General features: G+C 35.9%; 1 protein-coding gene across 9 annotated transcripts in view; it reads left to right on the plus strand.

Moving 5' to 3' along the window:
* Positions 1-18,916, plus strand: part of ITGB8 (integrin subunit beta 8) — an 85,527-nt gene extending 66,611 nt beyond the window's left edge. For 8 of the 9 annotated variants that reach the window (XM_063815258.1, XM_063815256.1, XM_063815257.1 and 5 more), the window contains 6 exons: positions 1,965-2,099; positions 4,829-5,234; positions 7,752-7,977; positions 9,195-9,304; positions 12,764-12,927; positions 13,024-13,788. In XM_063815258.1, coding sequence (XP_063671328.1) covers positions 1,965-2,099; positions 4,829-5,234; positions 7,752-7,977; positions 9,195-9,304; positions 12,764-12,927; positions 13,024-13,146 — 1,164 coding nt within the window. In that variant the 3' untranslated portion in view covers positions 13,147-13,788. Of the gene's footprint in view, positions 1-1,964; positions 2,100-4,828; positions 5,235-7,751; positions 7,978-9,194; positions 9,305-12,763; positions 12,928-13,023 lie in introns of all 9 variants that reach the window. The other variant, XM_016945523.4, reaches the window with a different exon arrangement.
* Positions 18,917-22,573: the final 3,657 nt, after the last annotated feature.

Here is a 22,573-nt window from a genome sequence, read left to right on the forward strand (position 1 = left end):
TCCAACAAAAACTTACTGGGGCTAACTACTCTCCTTAAGTTGGAATTCTGTTATTATTTTATATATGTTTATATTATCAAAAATCTTCTAAACTTTCATTTTGTCTTCACAGTCCAACAGAATCAATTCACAATCCATTGAAGAATTATATAGAATCTGCCTCTGTACCTATTAGATACTAAAAGGGAAGCTCAAGATTATGTCTGGGGTTGGATTTCTGAATCCCCAAACTGGGCAAAATTTTAAGGATTTTTCTTCACATCAGGCTTGAAAAACATTGGCCTAACTAGCTAAGATCTTTTCCTTTTCTTTTTTTTTTTTTTTTTTTTTTTTTTTTTTTTTTTTTAGATGGAGTTTTACTCTGTCTTGCCCAGGCTGGAGTGCAGTGGCGAGATCTTGACTCACTGCAACCTCCACCTCCCAGGTTCAAGTGATTGTCCTGCCTCAAGCTCCAGAGTAGCTGGGATTACAGGCGTATCACGCACACCCGGCTAATTTTTGTATTTTTAGTAGATGCAGGGTTTCACCATGTTAGCCACGCTGGTCTGGAACTGCTGATCTCAAGTGAGCCACCTGCCTCAGCCTCCCAAAGAGCTGGGATTACAGGCGTGAGCCACCACACCAGGCCAACTAAGATCTTAAGAGAAGCAGAATTTTAGAAGGGTAAACTGAGGATGCTCATTCCGTTAGGCATTTCCTTCTGATCTGCCGGTTTTCCACATATGAACATCTTTGTATACCACTGGAAGTTTATATTGATTTACCAAAATTATACAATCAATTGTTGCAGTGTGTATGAGCTCTCTGGAAGACATAGTCTTACCTACTGTAAATAATATTTACTTTGAGAAATTAGAGGGAAGTCTCTTGTTCTAAAGATACGCTACCAGAATTCCATGATCAATTATTTGTCAGTAAGCACGTGTTTCTTTGTTGATTATACCATTGAAGAAGAGAAATCACTCAAGTAAAGAATTAGAAGCCACTGGAAATTATTTTTCTTTTCATAACCCGCTGCTCACTCTCTTTCTTTAGGCACATACTTCATTTTTCCTTTTTTTTTTTTTTTTTTTTTTTTGCAAGTGAAGGATTTTTGCATGTGGTAGACTCTTAGTTGTATGGAATAAAATGCACACAGATCTGAAGTATACATTAAAGGTAGCTGGATCCTTTGGAATTTGAAGATTGTAATGAAAGAAATTAGTGTGTGCCTGCCACACAATAGAGATTAAATAGATATTTATTGAATGAGTGTATACATGGGTGAATAAATGAATGAATGGTTTTCTGCCCAGTAAGAGGCCCTATTTTGGTATTAAGGATTGCAGCAAGCTTGACTGACACAAACAAGTCCCAAGGACTTGGGAAAAATTCTAAGCCATTCTTGGAGAGCCTTATAGAACCATATCTGTCCAGTAATTCTTGCTCCTTCAGTGTAGAAATGGCCTCCCTAAAATGTACTTGTCAATTCTGTGTCAATAAGTCATTTTAGCTATCATGATAGTCTCAATTGTTTGAAACAAAAATATTTCTTTAGCAGCTTTATATGGCAGAAGCATTTTCCACATTTTAAGGTGTCAAGATTTACCCTTTGTGATGATATATGTGTTCTCAAGGTTTAATTACATTTTATCATAAAATATAGTTATTACTGGATTAAAAATGACTGTTTTGTTAACAGACTGATAAATATCTTTGAAGGGCTCAAAATGCAGTCATGGAAATATGTAAAAAAAAAATAGAACAATTTGAATGCAGATAATCTAATCCTTCAGTATTTCTTATGTATTTCAAATATAATTGGGTCATTATGTGGAAACACTGTTTTTATTCATCCTTTTATAGAAACAGACTGTTTGATCTAGTTAAAATTAAATCTATAATGATTTAATAAGCTTGATTCTGCTTTGTTGCTGACATTTGAAACTACTCTCGTATGTAATTTAAAAATAATGTCTCTGCAGAAGCTCATTTCAGAAGTGAAAGTTCAGGTGGAAAACCAGGTACAAGGCGTCTATTTTAACATTACCGCCATCTGTCCAGACGGGTCCAGAAAGCCAGGCATGGAAGGATGCAGAAACGTGACGAGCAATGATGAAGTATGTGGGTGTGCATTTTTCCCTTTTAAAATAAACTAAGTTGTCTGGCATACTTTCTTACAGAAAAAGCAAACCATTCTGAAAAATTTTACTTACTACTGACTCTAAGAATCTTATTTATACTTCAAGGAAACTTTCATTGTCTCTCCTCAAAGTTCCTACTTGTTTTAGCTCAGTTGATTGTTCTCTCCAACTCTCAGGTTTTAATATGTATATGTGTGTGCGTGTGTGTGTAATATGAAACAATTATGTATCAATAGTAACTTTAAACTTAGGTGTCATGACCGGTATAAATTAGGAAATCACATATTCTCAAATAAGTAGTGTCTGTACTTATAATAATGATAATGTCTTTTTGATTTCATATTCACAAATTCTCAAAGTAAATGTAAAATTGAAAGTCACATACCACAGAAAAGAATGGGAATGATAGAACAGTTGATAAAGGCTAAGAATTTCAAAACCTTTCACTTTGTGATTGCCCCAGTACACTCATAATTATCTAAATTATCTGGAAGGAGGTAGTGAAATTTATTAAGAACAATACAAAATGGGAAGAGTCATCATTTACCAAAAAAAAAAAAAATGGGATGTAAAGGAGAGAGATCCAGATTGTAACAGTATCAGGAAACAGCACCAGAGGAGATAGAGATTCTCCAAGGATTGGCACAACAGAGAGAGTAACACAAAGAAGCATACTCTTTAAGGGAGTCTTTGTTGGGTGAAGTGATTTTGAGTGAGTCATTTACGTCATGAGGCATTGTCTCATTTTTAAATGAATGACTTGGACTAGAAGATTTCCAACCCCTTTTAATCTAAAGTGCTATGATGATTAATTATGTAATGTCATGCTATAGAAAAAAGGAAAAAGTTATTGAAAGTGATAGAAGATTCTAAAAAGGAATAAAAGAGAATCTTCTCTTTAGTTAGAATGTGTTTTTCTATCTTAGGAATTTTAGAGCTGTGTATTTTAAATTAATTATTGCAAGTTTCTAATTCTGTGGTTTCTTCTACGATCACTCCGTGGATTTTGTTCAAAGGACATCATATACCAGTTTGCAAAATGCACTTTGGCTTTTCATTAAAACTACAGAGAAAACTTTTTACTAGCAAATATAGCACTAAGTTACTTTATGAAAAAACGGTTACTGTCTTAGAAATAGTTATTTCCTTCAAAATCTCATTTTGGAAGAATGGTTTTTCTTAGCTTTTACATTGTTTTTTTTCTTTTCATTTGCTTACATGCCATCTTTCCTTCATTTTCAATTGAGTAGTATAAATAGTTTAACTCTCAGGAATAGTCATATGACCTCTTAATTATAGAAACCCCAGAGTATGATCTACTGTTAGAGATGGCAGTGGCCACATTAACTTATGTATCTGTTAAGCTTCAGCATTCTCAAAGACAAAAGCATTTTAAGCATAACACCAACTGTATTGATTTTAATATTATGGAATAAATTCTAATGTTTCATGTATATATAAGCCAAATTTAGATACTTTATATTATTATATCATAGATATATATTCCAACCAAAAAGCTCAGCGCAAATTAATTTTAAATTTTAATGGATCTCAATCCAACGTGAAAGAAATATACCTTCTTATTTACCAAAGTACCTAAAGATGGTAAGGTGAGCCAACAAATATAAATAGACATATTGAATCAATTGTGTTGTGCAAAAAGAAGAAATAGAGAAAAAGAAAACATTTGACCAATTCCTGCCAGCACAGCTCCTTAGTTCTGGGCTATCTTCTTCCACGGAGACAAATAGATAACCTGCGTTGAGGTCTTAAGATTTGAAAATGAGAGTCCTAAACATTTTTCTTTTGAGTAACATCAGAGAAAGCCACAGGTTTTCCTCCACTGAAACCCTGTATAAACTCAAATTTAACTCCGAAACTTTACTTGGGCTCCTAGAAAATAGGAACAAAATTAAAATTGTTCATTTGGACATCTTATCTCAGGGTTTTGATTATTTATTTAATTTATTTATTTTTGAGAGAGAGTCTCGCTGTGTCACTCAGGCTGCAGTGCAGTGGTGCAATCTCGGCTCACTGCAACCTCTGTCTTCTGGGTTCGAGCAATTCTCCTGCCTCAGCCTCCCTCCCAAGTAGCTGAGACTACAGGTGCGCGCCACCATGCTCAGCTAATTTTTGAATTTTTAGTAGAGATAGGGTTTCACCATGTTGGCCAGGCTGATCTCAAACTCCTGACCTCAAGTGATCCAACTGCCTCAGCCTCCCAAAGTGCTTGGATTACAGGTGTGAGCCATCGTGCCAGGCTTCATCTCAGGGTTTTAAACCAGTAGAGCAGAAGCCCTTTACTTGGGTTTATGTGATCTATCTCTAGTGTCAAATATTCGGTACCCCACATTTTAATGGCTGAATTTAGAAAATGGCCTATTCTTTCTCATGTTTGCTAAGAAATTAATCATCAGTGATGGGGTAGATGCTTCAAATAGGCTTGCACTCAAGTCTATTTAATGGTGCAATATAGGGATTACTAGTTATTATATTCTTTAACTCTCAAGTTCATTCATTGGAAAATAAATGACTTTAAAAAGAGATGTTGCATATATATGAAAGAGATTACATGTGTTTCTTTTACAAATATCGTTAATTTCTCTAAGATGGTTTCTTATCAATTCAGTTATTAACAGATATAATATTGGTACTAAAAATAATTAAGGTATATAAATATATTTCCTTTTTCCTCCTAAATTTAGGTTCTTTTCAATGTAACAGTTACAATGAAAAAATGTGATGTCACAGGAGGAAAAAACTATGCAATAATCAAACCTATTGGTTTTAATGAAACCGCTAAAATTCATATACACAGAAACTGCAGCTGTCAGTGTGAGGACAACAGAGGACCTAAAGGAAAGTGTGTAGATGAAACTTTTCTAGATTCCAAGTGTTTCCAGTGTGATGAGAATAAATGTCATTTTGATGAAGATCAGTTTTCTTCTGAGAGTTGCAAGTCACACAAGGATCAACCTGTTTGCAGTGGTCGAGGAGTTTGTGTCTGTGGGAAATGTTCATGTCACAAAATTAAGCTTGGAAAAGTGTATGGAAAATACTGTGAAAAGGATGACTTTTCTTGTCCATATCACCATGGAAATCTGTGTGCTGGTGAGTATAAATATATACAGGCAGCTTTTACTTGTCACTATTACACCAGCATAGACGTTAAAGTATCTTTAAATCACATGTTTATAAATTAGCAAAACTGAATCTGAATTTGTTATTCAAAGTTTCAAAGTCCATGAAATTAGGGCATGGCAACAGATTTATAGTACGTGATTTTGATATTTATATCTTAACCTATTTTATACAGGAAATGCTTCAAAACAAAAACCTAAAATTAATTGTTATTCTCATGCTTTCCTTGATCTTGGAAAGAAATATACCAGAAAAGGAAATGCTGATGATATCTGACACATTTTCCAGAAGAATCAGAGTATTCTTCTAGAAGGATCTGATTCATTCTGGTAAATGGTCACTCCCTCCAACTTGCTCAGAGGATTTTATTTCTGTCAGGATGATGGGGAGTGAGCTATAAGAGTATACTTTTCATTCATATGAAAATCCTTAATGCATTATTATAAATGGTATTCTAAGCTGGCAGTAATTTAAGCCTCTCCAGTTTATTTTGGGCCACCACCAGCAACAAAACTGCCAAAGGACAGCATTCTTCAAGAAAATACTGCCTTACTAAGTAATCTAAAAGATTCGTCCTTGAGGCCACACACAGACCAAATTTTAAACATGAAATAAATTAAAATAAAAATACGAAGATTACTCTTGGGCCATTCAATTTACTGCCACCTACAGGTTAGATTCCAGAAAATCTAATCAACATTAGCAAACTAAAACAAAATACTGTTTTTAAATGAATTAAATAAACTACCTGTCATCTGAGTTCTGTGATAATTTTCCTGTGACAATGTGCTAAATTTACTCGTTGAGAAAAACATCTTTTTAGTATTTGCATTTTAGTAAATAAATATTTGTTAAATTATTGACGAATGGAAACATGTCATCATAAGCATATGGGGCGTAACAAACCTATAAAAAATAAATGCTATAATGTAGTCTCAGCTGAAAATTTGGCCTGTATCACCTAAATGTGCAATGGAAAATTGTCTTTTTATTCTATAACATACATAGAATATCTTAATATACAAACATTTATTCAACTGTAACTGACATCATGGGTAGGATGGATTATAGATGACTTCAGAATGAACCAGCAGTTGTCTACTGTATTTTATAGGGAGGAAAAATATTGTTTTACAGTGAAGAGAAAGAATTTTCTGAAGTCACGTCCCACAGCTGTCAATCTCTCAAGAGGGTTTCAAATACATTTGCGTATTTGTCCCAGTCTCTGTTTGCAGTGAAATATCGAATGTACTAGCTTTTCTATACGAGTATGATACTACTGACCCACAAGCAGTTGAGAATCTGCTTTGAATTGTTTCTGTGTAAGTGCAGACTGTAACTGACATGTACTTTCTCCACTAGTCTCCTTTGGGAATAAAAACACATGTTCACAGGCCTGCTGGCGAGGAGTCAGCATAAGCCTGCACAGCACAGAGGGTTTGGCCGACATTTGTCTGGCCTGGACCTCATTAGTTTTACACTTAGCAAATTGAGCTGGTCCTACAGTAGAATCTGTGGAACAATTACCCTGTGAGGTGCTCAGCAATAAAAGAAGAGAGAGAGGGAGCTAAGAAAGGAAAGGAAGGGAGAGCGATAGAAGGAAGGAAGGGAGGGAAGGAAGGAGAAAGGAAAGGAGGAAGGAAGGGAGAGAGGGAGAAAAGAGGAAGGTTGGTTTGTGGCTAGCTAAGCTTCAGAATTCCTATATCATTATGTGAAATGTACCCCCTTTTGACGATTTCTAGTGCACACTGGCATATTAAGTTTTGGACACTTTTACTGTCTAAAATCCATTTAACTATGTGTAACTATGTTTCCTTCACCCCACATGCATAATGTTCCCCCACCACACACACCATCTTTCTTTCTTTTTTTCATTTACCATCTAAGAACAGCTCACAGTACAGAGGAGGATCTGCTCTGCTAACTTACTAAATAATGCACTGAGGATGTGAATGCAATTGTTCAACTTCTCAAGAGACCTGATCTTTAAACATGGCACTAGCAGTACTGAAGCACTAGAAAAGTTTGCCTCACAGTCCTGCAAAGTTATCCTAGGCCTTCAGCAACATCAGAAGACTGAGAGAATAGGTGATGGAAGCCATATCAAATACCTGTATCTTTTCTAATTTCAAGTCAGGCAGTTAACGTTACTTTGGCCTTTGCAGTTTCTTGATATGTGTGTTTTTAATGTAAAACTGAATATGCAATGACATTCAAGTAGTCTGGCAGCCACTGAAGCAGGGGTGCCCTTCGTGCTTGTTAGCAGAGTGCATTAGCATGGGGAGATTATCTACAGTAGAACAGCTTTGAAAACAGATCCTCCTAAATCCAGCACTGTTTGTGTCAGACCAGTGAAAAAGTGATGCTGTTCCCATTCATTGGACTGTCAGTGCGTTTCCATGGAGATGATACAGGAATCCATGGTTGAAAACTCTTTACAAAGTCAGTGATCCAGATAACATAGGTCCTGCGGTGTCTTCCTCACAGGGCATGGAGAGTGTGAAGCAGGCAGATGCCAATGCTTCAGTGGCTGGGAAGGTGACCGATGCCAGTGCCCTTCAGCAGCAGCCCAGCACTGTGTCAATTCAAAGGGCCAAGTGTGCAGTGGAAGAGGCACGTGTGTGTGTGGAAGGTGTGAGTGCACCGATCCCAGGAGCATCGGCCGCTTCTGTGAACACTGCCCCACCTGTTATACAGCCTGCAAGGAAAACTGGTATGATTTCTTTGACTCCAAACATACACAAAGAATAGCTACTTTTGTCCTTTTTTGTTCTGACTTCCTTAATCTTAAACGTTGCCAGATACATTGTGACCGCCATGCTAAAAAAGAATTAAATGAGAAATGCTATGAATTAGAAGACTTGAATTCAAATCTTTGACCCCTGGATAGCTGTGGAAGCATCAGAGTAAATCTGGACACTCACTACCTTAGCTTTTTTTGAAATTAGAGGTTGCCTGCTACCCAGCTTACTATTTAGTAATAGTGTGATCTCGGACAAGTTGTTATAATTTTCTGTGCCTCAGTTTCCTGATATCAAAAGTGAGGATAGTAATAATACCTTGCTGTATATCTGTGAAAGTATCAAATGATTCATATAAAAAAACTCACCTTTGTACTTGATGCATGGCAATCATAGAATAAATGTTAGCTGTTACTGCTATGTTTTATATTTTATATATATATATATATTTTTTTTTGTGACAGAGTCTCGCTCTGTCGCCCGGCTGGAGTGCAGTGACATGTCACTGCAAGCTCCGCCTCCCGGGTTCACGCCATTCTCTTGCCTCAGCCTCCCGAGTAGCTGGGACTACAGGTGCCCGCCACCACGCCTGGCTAATTTTTTTTTTTTTTTTTTTTTTGTATTTTTAGTAGAGACGGGGTTTCACCGTGTTAGCCAGGATGGTCTCAATCTCTTGACCTCGTGATCCACCCACCTCGGCCTCCCAAAGTGCTGGGATTACAGGCGTGAGCCACTGCGCCCGGCCTTATTTTTAATATTTTAATGATAAAGAACAATGGTGTCTGTGATGCACCCTAGAAATAAGTGATATATAAATGAAAGGTTATATATTAAATGAAGGTGACATTACTGTTTTGTGCCAATAAATTTTTCAGTAACAATTTGAGATCTGCACAAAGACTTCTAATCTAAACACTGTAACTTCCAGTTTGTTTTATTCAACATTTTAAACCATTGACTTTCTCAGATTAGTAGCTCAAGTAAGTTTTTTAGAATTATGCATGATAATTTATTTAAATCATTTGGAAATGCAATCCTTCGATGTAATGATGGAGTTAGTTCTAATGAACATAATCAAAATTTGAATTGTTTCTGCATTGTTATTTTGTCTTTTTTTTTCTTGCAGAAAATATTATAGTCCACCACCTTTTTAAAGAATAAATATTTTCACTTCTGTTTCCCCTTGCAGGAATTGTATGCAATGCCTTCACCCTCACAATTTGTCTCAGGCTATACTTGATCAGTGCAAAACCTCATGTGCTCTCATGGAACAACAGCATTATGTCGACCAAACTTCAGGTAGGCCAAAGCTTAATAATCAAAGCACAGAAGAGTGTCTGTAGAGGATGATGTTCCCCCAAAAGACCCATAATTAACCATGCTAAAGAAAGGACTGGGCCGGGTGTGGTGGCTCACACCTGTAATCCCAGCACTTTGGGAGGCCAAGGCGGGTGGATCACCTGAGGTCAGGAGTTTGAGATCAGCCTGGCCAACGTGGTGAAACCCCGTCTCTACTAAAAATACAAAATTGGCCAGGCGCAGTGGCGGGCACCTGTAATCCCAGCTACTCAGGAGGCACAGGCAGGAGAATCCCTTGAATCCAGGTGGCGGAGGTTGCAATGAGCTGAGATCATGCCATTGCACTGCAGCCTGGGCAACAAGAGAGAAACCCCATTTTAAAAAAAAAAAAAAAGAGGACTGAGGGCTTTATTTTTAAATTATGAAACATTGCTTTATTCTTTATAATAATAATAAATGTGTGTTTTTGTGTCATCTTCTACCTTAGATACTTCCTTCATGTTCACTGGCTCATTTAAATGTCATACAACTCTTTGAGATTGGTATAATCTCCATGTTATAGATGGGGAAACTGAGGCTCAGGGAAATTTTGTATGAGGGCTGCTATCTCCTAACTAGTAATGTTAAGATACATGTCTTAGATCAAGATCTTCAAACTAAAAGTTCCGTACCCTTTTCATTATGTCACATTTATAATCATTCATCCTTAAGCTATATTTTTATCAAAATGAAAAGTACTAGGAAGGAATGGCCCTTTTGAAGTTACATATTTTGTAAAAGCAGATCATCATTACTTAGAATTTTTTGGCTTCACCTGAAACATGAAAGCAAATATTGATTAGACATGAGGAAGTTCAGAACTAGAAGCAAGTTTGGATTATGAAGGAAAATTATGGCTCCGCAGATTTTATCTCTTAGTGAAATGAGTTTACATGGGGAACTCATATTTCCGGGTCACTGAGGGCTTGACAGCCAATGTATTTGGATGCCTTTCCATGGAAGTACATTGCATGGGAATTCAGCTGTGTAGATGAGAGGGGAAAACTAACCACTCAGCCACACCATAGCAAGCATACTCAGTGGTTATAGGGTACCATCTCTGGGAGATTTAAAAACCTGAATCGCAAACTCATTATATTGTATACATTAATATGTGCAGTTTTTGTATATCAATGATACTTAATAAAGCTGTTTAAAAAAACAACAACAAAAGCAAAACAAAACTAAAGTTATTTAGAACCCAGAACCTTACTTTGCACAGGGGTAAGGTGTGGAACTCCACGGGCATTAGAAACTAACCTTGAAATTATATCTTTATTAAACATTCCCATTGCAACTATTATTTCAAGTCTCTCCAACCTGTAAGAAAAATTCCGGCTCTTAGAGAGACTGCACAAAAGAGTAAACTTTCTCCAGAGTTTTGTTTCCTTTTCCCCTCACATCCACACTAATCTTACCCCATAATGAACTTGGCTCTGAAAAAAGCCCCATGTGCTGCCAGCTGGAGCTGCAGCAATCACTCCAGAAAGCCAAGTGCCTTTCTAATAAATAGGGCCTTACTATCAACATGTCATTTATTATGTTAAGTAAACACTACTTTGACTTAAGTGTTGTTACAAAAAGTATTCTCTTAAAGCTCCTTAGGAAAAGCCCCGGCCTGACCTAAACTAAGGAAAGCATGGGCTAGGCATGAATGTTTGACCACTCACAGCATTTAAATATGCATGCAGATTGGAGCTCCGAAAATGCCCTCTGTTCTAACCTATTAGAAATATTTCTAAAATGTGTCAGTAGCTAGGGGCCGCCCCTCCCTTCACAACTATTGTGCAAGGAGAGGGAAAGGGCATTTGTTAGGCACCTCTATTATCTATCCACTCAGTCGTACTTAAAGGCTGTCCTTTCAGTCTCTCTGGCTGAGCTCCCACCAGGCGAGAAGCCAGTAAGTGGGATCAAGCCACGTGCCCCCTCTGATGATCTGCCTTAGCTGATTGAGTAGTCCTAAATCAACCAGAGGAAATGACAGCCTGTCAGAACAAAAGACATGTATGTTATGAGCCCGAAGTCACTGTGGAGGCCTCAAAAGACACCAACTTTGAGCAGAATATTTTGGATTCTCTCTCTGTGAGACCTGTAGCAACAGAGACCTGCACTGGCATTTGGTGTTTCCATTCCAGTTGTAGCACTGGGATAGCCTTTGACCTTTCTTTCAAAGTACCTTATCACAAAAAAAAAAAAAAAATAGGCTTAATTAAGTCTTCCCACTTGAGAGGAACCCTTTCCCTTATCACTGAGCTTGGCCTTATTCAAAAACATACTTAGTCCTCACTGGAAATTCTGACCCAAATCACCCAGGATTGGTTGGGCGGTCCACTCTGCTAAGCCTTGGCAGGTCACCTCCATAGTGGCCCTCTCAGGGACACCTTGCAACTTTGGATGAGGTCCCCAAACTCTGGAGAGTAGGGAGGGGAACACATACCTCTTTAGCCACAAAGTAATTTTATGAATCTGGGGCAGCTGGTGAGTTCCATGGAATACTCGCCTATTGTGCAACCATCTTCCTGTTAGATTAGGGTAATGCCTCTGGCAGCAACAGAGCCTGTAGACTTTCAAGCACCAGATCTTTGGCTGTGAGGGTGTGCCAAAGATCTGGTGCTAAAATGAGATCCAGCATGCCCCTCCTCTTAACACAACTTTTCTTTTTCCAGTTAGTAATTCTTTGTCCTAAGCATTATTTGTTCTTAAAATACACAGTGCATGTTTAGAGGCAAATGGAATAGGTGTAGTTAACAGACTAGTAAAAAGTAAATTAATGAAAATGAAGAATGATATTTTCATGTTGTCCCAAATTGGACACTCCTATTTCCTGGAGAAGCCATGTATAATAAGAATGAAAATTTACACTTCAATTTCTGAAGAACTATTTATTCACCTATTGGAGTAGTTTTGATTTTAGCTTCTGCAGATGTTTACTTTATTTTCCATTACTGGCATGGAACAAATGAAGACCAAGCATAACAAGAGAAACATATCCTAAGGCCCAGAACTGCTCAATAATTTTTTTAAATCCTATTTTCCATTTAGTGATCAACAGTACACACCACAAAAACTAGTCCTCTTTCTGTCTTGGATAAAATTATGCTTGGTTATGGGACATGGACATATTCCAGTTAATACAATTAAAGAATCAAGCTGCAAAGGAATAATATGATTGAATACCTTAATCATGGCTATTTTCCAAAGGAGGGTTTTCTATTGAAAGTATTTTCATAGTAAACGCGCAAGAAAAATTAGAGAGCTTTTGGTTTTGAATCAAAGGTAATTTCAATCCCCTGATTTGAAAATGTAGATTTGCAAATATCTTTGGCACTATTAATTGAGGTGTGAACATTATTTACTTGATAGACTCTTTGATTTACTTATTCCAATTTTTAATCCATTTATTTGTTTGCTTCATTACAGAATGTTTCTCCAGCCCAAGCTACTTGAGAATATTTTTCATCATTTTCATAGTTACATTCTTGATTGGGTTGCTTAAAGTCCTGATCATTAGACAGGTGATACTACAATGGAATAGTAATAAAATTAAGTCCTCATCAGATTACAGAGTGTCAGCCTCAAAAAAGGTCAGTGAATTCTAAAAAAGAACTGCTAACAGTATGTTATTGCCTAGTTACAATATTTAGGCCCTTAGTTAATAATAATATTTCTTCTCTATTAAGGATAAGTTGATTCTGCAAAGTGTTTGCACAAGAGCAGTCACCTACCGACGTGAGAAGCCTGAAGAAATAAAAATGGATATCAGCAAATTAAATGCTCATGAAACTTTCAGGTGCAACTTCTAAAAAAAGATTTTTAAACACTTAATGGGAAACTGGAATTGTTAATAATTGCTCCTAAAGATTATAATTTTAAAAGTCACAGGAGGAGACAAATTGCTCACGGTCATGCCAATTGCTGGTTGTACACTCGAACGAAGACTGACAAGCATCCTCATGATGATGTGACTCACATAGCTGCTGACTTTTTCAGAGAAAAATGTGTCTTACTACTGTTTGAGACTAGTGTCGTTGTAGCACTTTACTGTAATATATAACTTATTTAGATCAGCATAGAATGTAGATCCTCTGAAGAGCACTGATTACACTTTACAGGTACCTGTTATCCCTACGCTTCCCAGAGAGAACAATGCTGTGAGAGAGTTTAGCATTGTGTCACTACAAGGGTACAGTAATCCCTGCACTGGACATGTGAGGAAAAAAATAATCTGGCAAGTATAGTCTAAGGTTGCCAAACACTTCAACAGTTGGTGGTTGAATAGACAAGAACAGCTAGATGAATAAATGATTCGTGTTTCACTCTTTCAAGAGGTGAACAGATACAACCTTAATCTTAAAAGATTATTGCTTTTTAAAGTGTGTAGTTTTATGCATGTGTGTTTATGGTTTGCTTATTTTTGCAAGATGGATACTAATTCCAGCATTCTCTCCTCTTTGCCTTTATGTTTTGTTTTCTTTTTTACAGGATAAGTTTATATATGTCACAGATGACTGGATTAATTAAGTGCTAAGTTACTACTGCCATAAAAAACTAATAATACAATGTCACTTTATCAGAATACTAGTTTTAAAAGCTGAATGTTAATAGGGGACACTGTAAAGTATCATCAAAACCTGAATAGCTTCATTGTGCACAGGTGTGGAGTTTTGTATCTTCTTACCTGGTAAACTGAAGGGATTGTTTGGCCATTTCATTTATCTTATCATTAATTCACAAGATAGTTAGAAATTCTGCCTCAAGCAAAGTACCACATTTTGAATGTTTTCTTAGATTTTGATTGCAAGTAGATATCAGCATTTTTTAAATGAAAAGCTATATTATCTTCTCCCTTCAAGGCAGCCTAAGGATGTTCTTTCCCAGAATCACTCCAACCCTTCTTGCCAGAATTCATAAAAGTACAAAATTGGAGAATAGATGATATCTTAGAAATAAGCTATTTTTTTGTTTTTGTTTTTGTTTTTTTGAGACGGAGTTTCACTCTTGTCACCCAGGCTGGAGTGCAATGGCGCAATTAGGGCTCACTGCAACCTCTGCCTCCCGGGTTCAAGCAGTTCTCCTGCCTCAGCCTCCTGAGTAGCTGGGATTACAGGCATCCACCACCGTGCCCAGCTAATTTTTGTATTTTTAGTAGAGACGGGGTTTTGCCATGTTGGACAGGTTGATCTCAAACTCCTGACCTCAGGTGATCTACCCTCCTCGGCCTCCCAGATTGTTGGGATTACAGGCACAAGCCACCATGCCAGGCTGCTAATTCTCCTTTTTAGTGAGTTAGGGAACTGAGCCTCAGAAAACTTAAACGATTTCTCAAAAAACACTCAAGTGATAAAGTAGCCACATTGGAAAGGAGTTTTTATCTTCTCATTGCCAGGCCAGTGTTCATTGCACAATATCATGCTACCTCTTGAATCTTTAAAATATTCAATTGGCAAATGTTTTTCAATGTGATTTACTCATGTCTTAAGTGTATGAGGAAAGTTCAAAGCAAAATAGAAAAGAATAATTCAAACTGAATTGTCCATAATTAGCTTCCAGTCTTTCACGCTAATCAGCTTCTTAAGAGACTGAAGCATGGCATACCTACAGGGGAATTCCTTCGCACCATAGCCTGTATGAACAGTGTTCCCTGGAGTTCTCCAGTGCTCAGCTTGAGACCTTGATACACGGGCCATGAGCCCTGTCTTCCCCAATGGAAATTTCTTTACACTTACCTTAACCCTATGGACTTAGTCTGATTTTATTGGCTAGCAGTCTAACAATCCTGTGTGGATATACAGTTTTGCCCATGACAACAAAGGAATCTATCTGAAATATCTTTTTTTTTATAATTAACTTCCAAGATTTGCTGTCTTCCGGCACTTGAGTTAAAGTACTAGATACTGCATTTTGATGAAGACTAACCCCATCTCATATTCTACCCTAAAGAGAACTGAAAAACCTATAATAAGTTGTTCTGGAGCCAATAAACACAGCAGCTCTGTTAGATGTCCTCTACAGCCAAGCAATTTCAATGCTAACTTGAACTGCATTTCCTTCCTCAAATGAGAGATTGACATAATTCAGTACTGTGAGTCACTTGTATAAGAAACCTTTGATCACTAAAAATAATGTAAAAATTGGGTTTAGTAGCCTAATACACATAACATTCTTCTTAAAAAGGAAAATGGATGGATGCCTGACAACCCTCCAAAAGAAAAAAGCGTAAGATAGCCATTAAGATGATGACAATTTTTGAAATGAACATTATGATATTTATGAACAATAAACAAATTTCCGTATGGAATGAATTATCCAAAAAGAGTATAACAAAATGAAAGCCTTAAAAATCAAGGGTTTATATTTTTTCTACACCCTCACTTGTTTGCACTAACTTTATAGTGGACCAAGGCTGTTACCATAGGAAGGGACAAACTTCCTTGTAGGCAACTCAATGTTAGACGATGATTGTGGTTATGCTTGCAAAGTCTTGTGCTTATCTTTTTTGTTTTTACTTAAAAAGCTAATTTTTAAAGATTGTAGGGCTTGTATTTTACTTGAATAATTGATATCTTCCTGTGTAATGATTTGTGAGATGAGAATTAATATTTGACTAGTTAGAATTAATTAAATGGTAAGGGAACACAGGGTACTCTTAGGTTAAATAATGTATGTAAATAGAGTCTATTTTCAACTAATACGGCCACAGGAGCCTTTTGAGATTCATTGATATTAAACACAATTAATGAAATTTTAAATTGTTAACAGAATTGAGAACTTGAACAACGCTTTTAGTACTGCAGCATTTTTGTGCCCTAAAGTATGTAATGATTTATAAATGTGCCATACATACACTACAACATAACATTTGCTTTGTTATGCATTTTATTTCTCTGGGGACACCATTGCACTGCAGTGCACACGTATTTATAAACATTTGTTATATTTTTGGAAACTTGCTAATATTTATTAAGTCATAGACTTTTCTGGAGGACTTAAAAATTCACTAAAAATCTGATTATGTCTTAAATGTTCAGTTTATCTTTGGTTTATTAAAATAACAAAAAAAAAATCTAAGATTAAACACAGTAGATAACTCTGGAGGCAATTTTCCAAAACTCAACATTAAAATTTGTGGATGCATGAGATGCAATCCTTCAAAGAATGAATCTGAAATATATTTTTAATATTTACTTAATATCCACTGAAGATATCTTTATGCAAGACAAGAGTCAGCCATCAGACACTGAAATATATTATGATAGATTATGAAGAATTTTCTCTGTAGAATTATATTCTTCCTGGAACCTGGTAGAGTAGATTAGACTCAAAGGCTTTTTCTTCCTTTTCTTACTCCTGTTTTTTCCACTCACTCTTCCCAAGAGATTTCCTAAAGCTTCAAGCTTAATAAGCCTAATAGTGAAAAATAACTGAATTTAATGGTATAATGAAGTTCTTCATTTCCAGACATCTTTAATTGATCTTAAAGCTCATTTGAGTCTTTGCCCCTGAACAAAGACAGACCCATTAAAATCTAAGAATTCTAAATTTTCACAACTGTTTGAGCTTCTTTTCATTTTGAAGGATTTGGAATATATATGTTTTCATAAAGGTATCAAGTGAAATACAGTTACATGGGAGCTCAATCATGTGCAGATTGCATTCCGTTATGTTGACTCAATATTTAATTTACAACTATCCTTATTTATATTGACCTCAAGAACTCCATTTTATGCAATGCAGACCACTGAGATATAGCTAACATTCTTTCAAATAATTTTCCTTTTCTTTTATAATTCCTCTATAGCAAATTTTTATGTATAACTGATTATACATATCCATATTTATATTTCATTGATTCTAAGACATCACTTTTTCAATTTAACATCTCTGAAATTGTGACATTTCTTGCAACTGTTGGCACTTCAGATGCAGTGTTTAAAATTATGCTTGAATAAATATTACACTAATCCAACTTTACCTAAATGTTTATGCATCTAGGCAAATTTTGTTTTCTTATAAAGATTTGAGAGCCCATTTATGACAAAATATGAAGGCAAAATTTAAGGACAATTGAGTCACGCACAACTCAACATGGAGCCTAACTGATTATCAGCTCAGATCCCGCATATCTTGAGTTTACAAAAGCTCTTTCAGGTCCCCATTTATACTTTACGTGAGTGCGAATGATTTCAGCAAACCCTAACTTAACTAACAAGAATGGGTAGGTGTGTCTACATTTCATTAACAAATTTTTATTATTTTTATTCTATTATATGAGATCCTTTTATATTATCATCTCACTTTTAAACAAAATTAACTGGAAAAATATTACATGGAACTGTCATAGTTAGGTTTTGCAGCATCTTACATGTCTTGTATCAATGGCAGGAGAAAAATATGATAAAAACAATCAGTGCTGTGAAAAACAACTTTCTTCTAGAGTCCTCTTACTTTTTATTCTTCTTTATCATTTGTGGGTTTTTCCCCCTTGGCTCTGATCACTTTAACTTCAAGCTTATGTAACGACTGTTATAAAACTGCATATTTAAATTATTTGAATTATATGAAATAATTGTTCAGCTATCTGGGCAGCTGTTAATGTAAACCTGAGAGTAATAACACTACTCTTTTATCTACCTGGAATACTTTTCTGCATAAAATTTATCTTTGTAAGCTAACTCTATTAATCAGGTTTCTTCTAGCCTCTGCAACCTACTTCAGTTAGAATTGTCTAACACTGCTCTATTAATCAGGTTTCTAGCCTCTACAACCTACTTCAGTTAAAATTGTCTAATACAGCAATATTTAAAAAAAAACACTGCAATTGTCAAGGATGGAAAATGTGTGATTTGTGTAAACAATTTTTACCAACTTTACATTTTCCTACAGATAAATGTGAAATTTTGATAAGAAGTCGACGCAATGACAAGTATGGTACATAAATTTTATTAAGAATATTGAGTATAAAGTACTTTAATTCTAAATTATAAGAAAATATACATTTGCACATATTAATATAGAAATTCATTTTGTGTATATTTAACATAGCTTTTAAACTATTTTACATTAGCTACTTCATTATGGTTTCTTGAACTTCTGAAAAAAATTAGAAATGTATTAAACTTATCAGTAACATAAAAACTTATTTTGTTTCACCTAACGAATACTGCGTTTGTAAAAATTAATATAGAATATATTTTTAAATTAAATATTTGAATATAAAATAGCTCTAAGAAAGAAGCAAATTATCACTGAACATATTTCTTATTATTTCTGGCTTTGAATTATACGTAACTTAAATTGTCTTAAATGATACAGAATATTGGAGAATATGATACTTTCACATAATATACTATGAACCTGTTCATATAACTCTGATTGACTACTAACTTCTGTTTTATGTATTTATTAAAGAGCTGACACTGTAGTGTGTTGTGAGATGTTTATTTTTCTAACAGAGCTTATAACAGTAAGGACAAGGCATTTAATTAATGCATCATTCTGTTTAGTAGTAGGTGTTAATCAATATGAAATTCTCTGTTTTCAAATAAAAATGTAAAAATCTAAGAATATGCAAAACGCTTCCTTATTTACTTTATGTTACATTAATCTCAAAGCTTCCAGACAACAGTACTTTGTCCCCCAAGGAAATGTAATAGCATCTATACACTGTCATTAGCAGAGGACATTACATAATTCCAAAAAGATACTACTCCTAGAAAATTGTAGGGCCAATGATAAACAGGGGAGGCCATCCTAGTTGTTCTTTTCCTTTTTGATAGTTATTTGCAGTAGAAACAGAAGAAATATTCTAATGACAAAAACCTGAAAAAAATAGCTAAAAGTTAAAACAGGCATTTTCCATGTGCCAGAGACTTCTACCACCACCTTAGGTGTGACACATTCATAACCTTCAATTGCGTATTCTCAAGAGTCAGGCTTAAATTAATTGAATTTTATTGAATACCCATGTATTGTGATTTTTCTTACCCTAGAGAAGAGAATAAAGCAGAATGTGGTAGATACAGAGATCAGCTCAGTCGTGGAGACCCTAACCCAGCAGCGCCAGAGGAATTAAAGACACTCACACAGAAATACAGAGTGTGGAGTGGGAAATCGGGTCTCACAGCCTTCAGAGCTGAGAGCCCCAAACAGAGATTTACCCACATATTTATTGACAGCAAGCCAGTCATAAGATTTACTAAAAGCATTCCTTACGGGAAATAAAGGGATGGGCAGAAATAAAGGGATGGGTCTGGCTAGTTATCTGCAGCATGAACATGTCCTTAAGGCACAGATCGCTCATGCTATTGTTTGCAGTTTAAGAACGCGTTTAAGCAGTTTTCCACCCTGGGTGGGCCAGGTGTTCCTTGCCCTCATTCTGGTAAACTGACAACCTTCCAGCATGGGCATCAAGGCCATCACGAGCATGTCACAGTGCTGCAGAAATTTTGTTTATGGCCAGTTTTGGGGCCAGTTTATGGCCAGATTTTGGGGCCTGCTCCCAACAGATAGATATATTAAAAATGAAATAAGACATTTAGACAGATTAGCTGTTCTTAAGGAGCTTTTAATAATTTGAAGGAAAAGATAAAGTGTAATGCACCTGGTATGGTTTGGCTGTGTCTCCACCCAAATCTCATCTTGAATTCCCATATGTTGTGGGAGGGACCCGTGGAAGGTAATTGAATCATGGGGGCAGATCTTTCCAGTGCTATTCTTGTGATAGTGAATAAGTCTCATGAAATTTGAAGGTTTGAAAAAGGGGAGTTTCCCTGCACAAACTCTTTTCTTGTCTGCCACCACGTGAGGTGTGTCTTTCACCTTCTGCTATGATTGTGAGGTCTCCCCAGTCATGTGGAACTTGTAAATCCAATAAACCTCTTTATTTTTGTAAATTGCCCAGTCTTGGATATGGGTGTATCAGCAGTGTGAAAACTAATACAGTACTTTTCGATAGAAGGTCTGTGCTAAAGAGACCAGATGGACACTTACTGGCAGGTTTCACAAGGCCTTTAGTTTTGAGAACTCATCTCAATTGTGTTTGACTGCAGTCTTTCAAGTTTAGAATCCTGATTTTTTTATTGAGTGTTATTTGACCCATTTCTTCCTTTCTTCTTTAGTAACAGAACCTAACTCCTGAGTTGCAGCAGAGCACACAGTTGAGACCCCCAGACTCCTTTGTAGCTGAATGCAGCTACAGAACTTAATGTTGGCCAGTGGGATGGAGGAGGAAGTGATATGCGCAGCCCTGGGGCTCACTTCCTCTTCCTTTCTGTTGTCTGGAACAACTGGAGCAGCAGTCCTGGCAAAGGAAGCCTTGTGCTAAAATTCTTAGAGCTTCCCCTTTACCCATTGACTGTTCACCGCAAGACATCTCTGGTAGGAAAACAATCTTACCTAAACCATTGCATTTGATATTATAGCAGATAATCTCTACTGTAACCAATGAAGTTGTCTTTATATAATTGTCTCACTGAATCCTCAGGAGCAAAAAGTACCATTTTCCTTAATTTTTCAAATAGGGAAAATAAGTCATAGAAAGGTTAAGGATCTTGTACGAAAGCATGCAGCCAGTAAGTGGCTGCACTTACTGCAGGATTCATACCCAGATCTGCTTTACTTTCCATAAGTAACTTATCTATTGTGAGCACAGATTTTACTAGCTCAACAATCAGAAGTTAACCTTTGTCCCCACACCCCATAAAACATATGCAACAAATAAAGCTGAGGAGCTGATATATGTGTACAAATACTACACAGGGAAACAACATCCTTTAAGATGACAAAATTAAAAAAACCTTTAAGATGGTGAAAGGTACTCGGATTCCAGAGTTAGGAGAGCCAGGAGAATAAGAGAAAGCCCATGGAAGACAGCATTTGGCCTCGCCTTGCAAGAAAGGTGAGTATGCACATGAAGAAAGGGGAGGTAACCCGGGAGATTTTACAAATGATAAAGTATAACCAAACGCAGGAAAGAGTGTGGACTCCATCCAAGAACATTGAAATTGTATTGAGATACAGCATTAGATAACAAAAGGCAGTAACCTACAGGTCCTAAGTTATGGAGAGCTTGATTCCCAGGCTAAGAATTTTGAGCTTTGGTTACTGGGGAAGAGCAAACTGTAAAGGTTTTGCACAGAAAAGTGGTATTATTGGAGTTAAACTTGGTTGACATATAATTACATAAACTAAATATAATTTGAAGCATTAATTTTTATACTCAAATACTAAATCCAAATAGTAGTTAACACTATTAAATATTCAATGCTATTAAATGTTATCTAATACTAAATTTAAATACAATTTAATACTAGTGTAAAATAATTTGAAGTAAAGTATTCGAAAGAAAAAATATTGAAATCCAACCTCCTAGTGGCAATCACTTTTACATGTAGGCATATTTCCATTTTATTTTTCTATGCACTTTATAACTGCTATTATACGGATAATGCATATTTACTGTACAATGTATTTATATGCATTATACAGATATGCATATTTACTGTAATATCTAGGTTAAAAATACCTAGAAATTAAAATTTAAAAAATATTACTCTAATCCAACCACCCAGAGTTGGTCATTGCCATATATTTTTCAGGAAAAAAGTACATATATAATATATGTAACAATATATGTAATTACATATATATATTAAATACATATAAAACATATATATATAACAAATGTATATATTAATATATTGGTGACTAAGAAATATATGATCTATAGTCCGGTATAAAGAGGTTTTTTTCCCAAAAACATATCAAACATTTATCTATGTTAAGATTTATAGCTGTTTTAATAGGTGAATATTGTCCCATAAATGTGCCACGATCATATTCACTGAGAGCCCTTATATTCGCTGAGAAAAGAATGAGCGGATATGATACAAAATATCAAACAATATTCAACAAGGAGGGACTAGTTAAATTATTTTTGACTGGGGGAGACTTGTACATTTGTAATGGAGAGGAGAAGGAGCCAGGTTAGAAAGAAATGTTTATGTTGTTATGTTGGGAAGGTTTGGATGCATCTGATGTACGGTAGGAAGACATTTCAAATTGTGACAAAGAAAAGTCAGTGACGCCAGGCACAGTGGCTCACTCCTGTAATCCCAGCACTTTGTGGGTGGATCATCACTTGAGCTCAGTAGTTCGAGACCAGTCTGGGCAAAATGGCAAAACCCTGTCTCTACTAATAATACAAAAACTAGCTGGGCCTGGTGGTGTACA

This window comes from Pan troglodytes, chromosome 6 (assembly GCF_028858775.2).
Source record: "Pan troglodytes isolate AG18354 chromosome 6, NHGRI_mPanTro3-v2.0_pri, whole genome shotgun sequence".
In the NCBI taxonomy this organism is placed as follows: domain Eukaryota; kingdom Metazoa; phylum Chordata; class Mammalia; order Primates; family Hominidae; genus Pan; species Pan troglodytes.